The sequence below is a fragment of the Mesitornis unicolor genome, unplaced genomic scaffold, assembly GCF_000695765.1.
Source record: "Mesitornis unicolor isolate BGI_N332 unplaced genomic scaffold, ASM69576v1 scaffold45873, whole genome shotgun sequence".
Lineage (NCBI taxonomy): Eukaryota > Metazoa > Chordata > Aves > Mesitornithiformes > Mesitornithidae > Mesitornis > Mesitornis unicolor.
Window position 1 is genome coordinate 1 of NW_010173492.1, and position 6251 is coordinate 6251.

At 56.0% G+C, this 6251-nt stretch overlaps 1 protein-coding gene across 1 annotated transcript in view; it reads left to right on the plus strand.

The window, feature by feature from the left end:
• The first annotated feature begins 40 nt into the window (after positions 1-40).
• NEK8 (NIMA-related kinase 8) overlaps positions 41-6251 on the plus strand; it is a 10131-nt gene continuing 3920 nt past the window's right edge. The window contains exons 1-9 of the mRNA XM_010180744.1: positions 41-88; positions 473-678; positions 1820-2052; positions 2787-2918; positions 3111-3319; positions 3756-3835; positions 4094-4275; positions 4512-4662; positions 5682-5758. Of these exons, the coding sequence (XP_010179046.1) occupies positions 42-88; positions 473-678; positions 1820-2052; positions 2787-2918; positions 3111-3319; positions 3756-3835; positions 4094-4275; positions 4512-4662; positions 5682-5758 (1317 nt within the window). The 5' untranslated portion in view covers position 41. The remainder of the gene's footprint in view (positions 89-472; positions 679-1819; positions 2053-2786; positions 2919-3110; positions 3320-3755; positions 3836-4093; positions 4276-4511; positions 4663-5681; positions 5759-6251) is intronic.

Here is a 6251-nt window from a genome sequence, read left to right on the forward strand (position 1 = left end):
TCCTTGGAAACGGGAGGAGCCCGGGCCTTGCCGAGGCAGTGATGGAGAAATACGAGCGGATCAGGGTGGTGGGGAGAGGGGCCTTCGGGTGAGGGCGGCCCCGGGGGGACACCAGCAGCGGAGGAAGGGGGGGTTTTCAGGTCTTTTTATCGTAGCAACACGTGTGGGGAGAGCGCCGGGCGTACGGCACCACGGGGCGGGGTGGGAGGCCGCAGGACGTGTTACTGTGGCAACAAGGCGCACGTTGTCGCCGTGGCAACGTGGAGGTCAGCTGGTGTGTGGCACCCTGGTGGGGGGTGTCCAGGTCCTGGCAGTTGTCATGGCGATGAGCGGCCATGGGTGCGTGACACCCGGGAGGGCAGGGGATTGCAGGCCTTGTTACTGTGGCAACAGGGGGGGCAGGGGCCATGTGTCACCCCAGGGTGGTGGCCATGGCCTGTGCCCTCGCTGAGGCCGTGTCCTCCCTCCGCAGCATCGTCCACCTGTGCCTGCGCAAGGCCGACCAGAAGCTGGTGATCCTGAAGCAGATCCCAGTGGAGCAGATGAGCAAGGACGAGCGGTTGGCAGCACAGAACGAATGCCAGGTCCTCAAGCTGCTCAGCCACCCCAATGTCATTGAATACTATGAGAACTTCCTGGAGGACAAGGCCCTCATGATTGCCATGGAGTACGCCCCTGGTGAGCCCTGATCTCCCCCAGTGCCTCCAACTGGTTCCTCGGCAGGTCCAGGGCGTGCCAAACCCTCAGATCTTGAATCAGGGCGCTGTGGCCTCATATTGTGTTCCTTGTAAAGTTCCTGTGCTTTGGATCCCCAAAGAGTCCAAATGCGTCTCTCTTGAACAGACATTTCTGTAGAAAATGATCTGGGGGTCCCTGTGTCCACCAAGTTGAGCAAGAGCCAAGTGACTGAGCGCTAACACAGGTTGCCTAGTGGAGTCACCATCCTTGGAGATATTCAAAGACAGGTCATGGTCCTGGGCAAGCAGCTCTAGGTACTTAGGGATATGGTTTAGGGGGTAGGCAGGAACGGTTGGACGTGATGATCTCAGAGGGCTTTTCCAACCGAGCCATTCTGTGATTGTGTGATTCTAGGGTGGCTCTGCTTGAGCAGGAAGTTGGACCAGAGGACTTCCCAAGCTCCTTTCCAACCTCAGCTACTGTGATTCTGTGATTATATGCCTTACACCCGCTAATCATGTCTAAACCGAATTGATTTATAACACCTCTGTGGCTGAGAAGTGGGCTGCCATCTGCCCTTGGCTAAGGTGTCACATCCATTTCCCTGTGTCAGCTCTTGGCCATGCCGTTGGTCCCATAGGTCTGTGTGGGAAGGCATGATTACTAATGAGATTTGCTGTGGAGTTTAAGATGAAATCAACATTTGCATGAGGCTTTGTTCAAAGCTGTACCCGAGCCCTGAATCTGGACCTCTCCTCGAGAGGGGCCTCTCAGTGCCACGTGGCCTCTTGGACTGCAAGAATTCTCTTTTGCAGAGCAGGCTCGTCTTGTTTTGCCATCGAGGTTCACGTCCTCCCGCAAGAGCTGTAATTTTAGCGTTTCTTTTCCTGCTGCCTTTGACAATATGTCAACAGTAACGTCTCTCTCGCTGGTTCTTCCTCCCCCACGCTGCGCTGCCATTGTTCTCTGCGTGGTCTCAGGAGCATTGAAGGACGTGCTGCGTGTCCCACCGGGACGGGGTTTTTTTCCTGTGTGCTTGGCTTGTTAAGATGCCGTGGCTAAATCCCCCCCAGCTTTTAGGCCGGGTTTATGCTGCCCTGTGCAGCCACCCTTGCCGATGGCCCTTTGTTGTTCTTTACAGGGGGCACGCTGGCGGAGTTCATTCATAAACGCTGTAACTCCTTGCTGGATGAGGACACCATCCTGCACTTCTTCGTGCAGATCCTCCTGGCTCTTCACCACGTGCACACCAAGCAGATCCTGCACCGCGACCTGAAGACTCAGAACATCCTCTTGGACAAGCATCGCATGATTGTCAAGATCGGAGACTTTGGTATCTCCAAAATCTTGAGCAGCAAAAGCAAAGCCTACACGGTGGGTGGCCTGGTTTTACAGGGAAATTATTTACCACCATGGCATCAGGCTGGAAACTCTGGACTTGGCTCGCCATAGTCTCTGCTGTAGGCAGTGAGGTAGGATGTAGCATGTTTGCCATAGACCACATCCGTGTGACACAATGCAGCTTTGCTCCTTGCAGTTTACACAGGCTGATGTCTTCATGCCCAAGTTTGTCGCAGCTCTGTGGGCTGCAAAAAGGTGAGAGAGGCCTGCCCAAGCCCGGCAGAGGGTGGGGTGTCTGGGCTCACCCCCGAGGGTAGACAGGGTTCCTCCTGCTGTCACAGCGGGAGGGGTGGCGTTTGCAGGCTCATCTGACACATACTTGGCAACTGAACTCCTGCCTGTGCCCCGCCATCCTGCCTTGTCTTAATCTCCTCTCTCTGCTTGAGACTGGAGTATCATTCCCCACCTGGCCTAATCTGACTCGACATCTATATCACGCTCACTGCTCTGCGCTCGGATTCTCTCAAGTGGATGGGAGCAAAATAATCTCTGTGTGCAAGGGAGGTCACCAGAAAGGCAAATCCTTGTGTTTTTCACTGAGATTGTCAGGCAGATGTTGACACCGGGGAACAAAAGCCCAGCTCCACTAAGCTTTGGTTGGTGGTGCTTTAGCCAGCCTGCGCACTGGGCTCTGAACTGAGCCTTTCTCTTCCCACCTCGCTGCCCCAGTTTCACAGCATCACAGTAAATCTCTTTGTCTCTTCTAGGTTGTGGGAACTCCGTGCTACATCTCCCCAGAGCTCTGTGAAGGGAAGCCTTACAACCAGAAGAGCGATATCTGGGCTCTGGGCTGTGTGCTGTACGAACTCGCCAGCCTCAAGAGGGCTTTCGAAGCTGCGGTAAGAGGGAATGTGGTTTACATCCAGCACAGGGAGCCGTGGCCTCATGCAGAGGTGAAAATATAGGCTTGGATCACTCTTCTCGCTGAGCCTGGAGGTGTGAAGGCAGAGGGCAGTGCTGAGAACTGTTTGCTCCTTGGCCTCGCCTCTGACTGCCCAGCCACTGAATGTCTCTCTTGTTTTTCTCTCCAGAATCTTCCTGCCTTAGTATTGAAGATCATGAGCGGGACCTTTGCCCCGATATCGGATAGATACAGCCCCGACCTGCGCCAGCTCATCCTCAGCATGCTGAACCTGGATCCTTCCAAGCGGCCTCAGCTGAATGAGATCATGGCTCAAGCCATCTGCATCCGGCCCCTCCTGAATCTCTACACCGATGTGGGCAGCGTCAAAATGAGAAGGCAAGTGACACTGCCACCTTAGTGTCCCTTGGAGGGGCTGCCCCAGCTCACAACGCGTCTGACTGGCTCGCTGCCTCCTTTATGAGCTCCAAAGAGAACCTTGTCCCCGTGCCTTGTCCCCATGCAGCTCTCCTGTGTTACCAAACATGCAGCTGCAGCAGGCTGAGCCTGGCTCAGTGGTCAGGCCCACAGCAGGTGCCGTGGCAGGTGTGGGCTTGTCATCGCAGTCACAGTAAATAGAGAGTTGTGAGCTCAGGGAGAAGCGAACTGATGCCAACTCCCCTTTCTCAGGTGGTTTAAAGCACCTACTGAGGCAACTTTTTGAGCTATTCAGCCATGGCTAATGCTGTAGCTCTGCCCAGACCTTCTGTGATCCAAGGCTCTGCAGGACCTCTGGGGTCGAGCTGACATTAAAGACCGGATTTTGGTTTGGCAGGCCTGAAAAGCCTTTGGCTCCGGTGCCGACAGTGTCCCACAGCCGGACGGGCGGACGAGTGAGCAGTGCCAGGCCGAGGGGTGAGTGCTGGCATGGTGTGTTCAACACAGCGCTGTTCAGAAGGACCTTTCCTCTTGGATGTCAGGGAGTCAGAGAGGTACTTGAGCTTCTGGAGAGAGGAAGTTAAGAGATATCACCTCCTCTGAGCCCTGGAGGAGCCCACGGGCACCTCTGCTCTGGGGATCCAGCAGTGCTTTATCTCCAGCTGCTGGTGTCATTTCTTTTCCTGTGAGAGGAGAGGCAGGGCTCTGTATTCATGATTTCTCTCTGACCCATAGGTGTTCGAGGTGGTTCAGCCAGGACAGGAATCCCTCCTCCGCTGTCGTCCATCTACACCTGGGGGAGTGGGATCACCACTCCCCTCCGCCTGCCCATGCTTAACACTGAGGTGGTGCAGGTGTCTGCTGGCAGGACGCAGAAGGCTGGGGTCACCAAATCGGGGCGGCTCATCATGTGGGAGGTGAGTGACAGGGAACCTGGGTCTGGCAGTGGCCGTGGAAGCCTCAGATGTGTGATTTCTAAGCAGGAGGTGTTTCTGCTCACTGCATAGGCCCTGGTGTTGCATCCCCCAGGACCGCAGTTCAGTCCAGGGTGCAGGTGACACTGCTAAGCCTGTGAGAAGGGGCTCATCTGAGTTCTCCAGCCCTGCTCTTGCTGCATGGAGATGCAGCAGCTGCCACGGCTTCTCTCCACCAGGCTCCTCCGATGGGTGCTGCGGGAGGCCCGTCTCTCCCAGGAGCCACCGAGCAGCTCCAGCCTCAGTTTGTGTCCCGCTTTCTGGAGGGCCAGTCTGGTGTGACCATCAAACACGTGTCCTGTGGTGATCTCTTCACTGCCTGCCTCACAGGTGAGCTGCTGCCTCCTGCCTCGCCTGGCTGCGTCCCAGGCCTGACTGGGTTGCAAATGCAGCATGAGTGCCTGGGAAGTTGTCTCAGAGAGGAACCTGAGAGATGCACCGGGTGGGGTGACACAGAGTCTTCTGTGGCCTGCTGTGTAACATCAGGTAGGGGTCAGAAATGGCAGGCATGGTCATCCTATGATGCCACACTTGTCAACTTGGTCCCAAAGGTCTGTCTGGAGTGGGGAGGGCCCCAGATTTGTTGTTCTGATTGCACTGGTGTCACCTGAAGCCAGAACTGACCTGTACAGTGAGACCTGCAGTGTGAGGAGCATCTGGGAAGTTCAGCCTTTCTCTGTCACATACTCTGTGTGTGTGTGACGCAGACACAAGCAGTGACCACAGGTGACTGGTGTTGCAGAGAGAAGTCACCATGAGCTCCTGCAGGGCCGGTTCTCCTCTGCCACAGGAAGGCAGGCTCTGAAACCCTCTCAGAGTGGGCCAGGAAGCGTTCTGCCTGGGAGGGGAGCACACACACCAGCCCAAGGCCATGTTTGTGGAGAAAAGCTCTCCCAGTGGTCCTCTGGAAGCCCTGTTTGCACTTCTGCTGGGGATCAGGGCAGCAAATGACAGATACACAACAGGCAAACTTTGCAGGCATGTGTTTGTCCTACCTCTCCATGGCATTTCCTGCCACCCCCTCCGCTGGGCTGCTGCTCAGGCAGTGCCTCCGTGTATTTAACACCTTGACAGACCATGCAGTTAGCAGCTCCTGCATACACAGCTGCAATAATGTTATCTCAGCACTCTCCTATCATCTGGTGTTTGTTTGCTGAGTTGTCGCAGCACATTGAGGCTGCTGCTTTCTGGAAGCTCGCTGAAAGCCTCTGAACCCCTCCAGCAAGTTATGAGTCAGAGTGGGTCCAGGCAGAGCCGCTGTTCTGGGAACCACGGCCAGCACCGCAGGCTGTGCGTGCCTTGCAGGCCCTCACGTGTGCCAGTAACGCGACTTCTCTCTGCTTTTCCAGACAGGGGGATCATCATGACATTCGGCAGCGGCAGCAATGGCTGTTTGGGGCACGGGAACTTCACGGACGTAAGCCAGGTTTGTTGTGGGGGTGCTGGGTGTGCTGCTCCCCCAGGGCAGAGGATGGATCATGCTTTCTGTGCCACGTGAGAGGACTCATCCCAGCTCCAGGGATGTGCATCCTGGGCATGCTCTGGCATCCAACTCCCTCTCCCTCCTCTCCCTGTCACTGTGAGTTTAAAAGATCCAACCTGCCTTGCTTTTTTGCTCTCCCCCCTGCTACACAATGATCCCTTTGAGTATGGGGGAAGTCAAGAGCTGCCTTGTGGTTGCTGTTGGCAGGCTCCCAGCTTGGAGGCTGCCTCCAATCACACACCTGCCTGCTTCACTCTTGGCCTGCAGCTGCCAGGGTTCACTGAGAAAAGTTATTTTTCAAAAGAGCCAGTATTTAAAGAAGAGCTGTGTGTTTCCGATTGGCTCGGAGCACTAGGGCTGAGGGCTCGTCGCTCCCTTCCAGCTTCCTCGCCTGCCCTCGGATGTGGCAGGCGCCGACGGGCTGCACCCCGGGCCT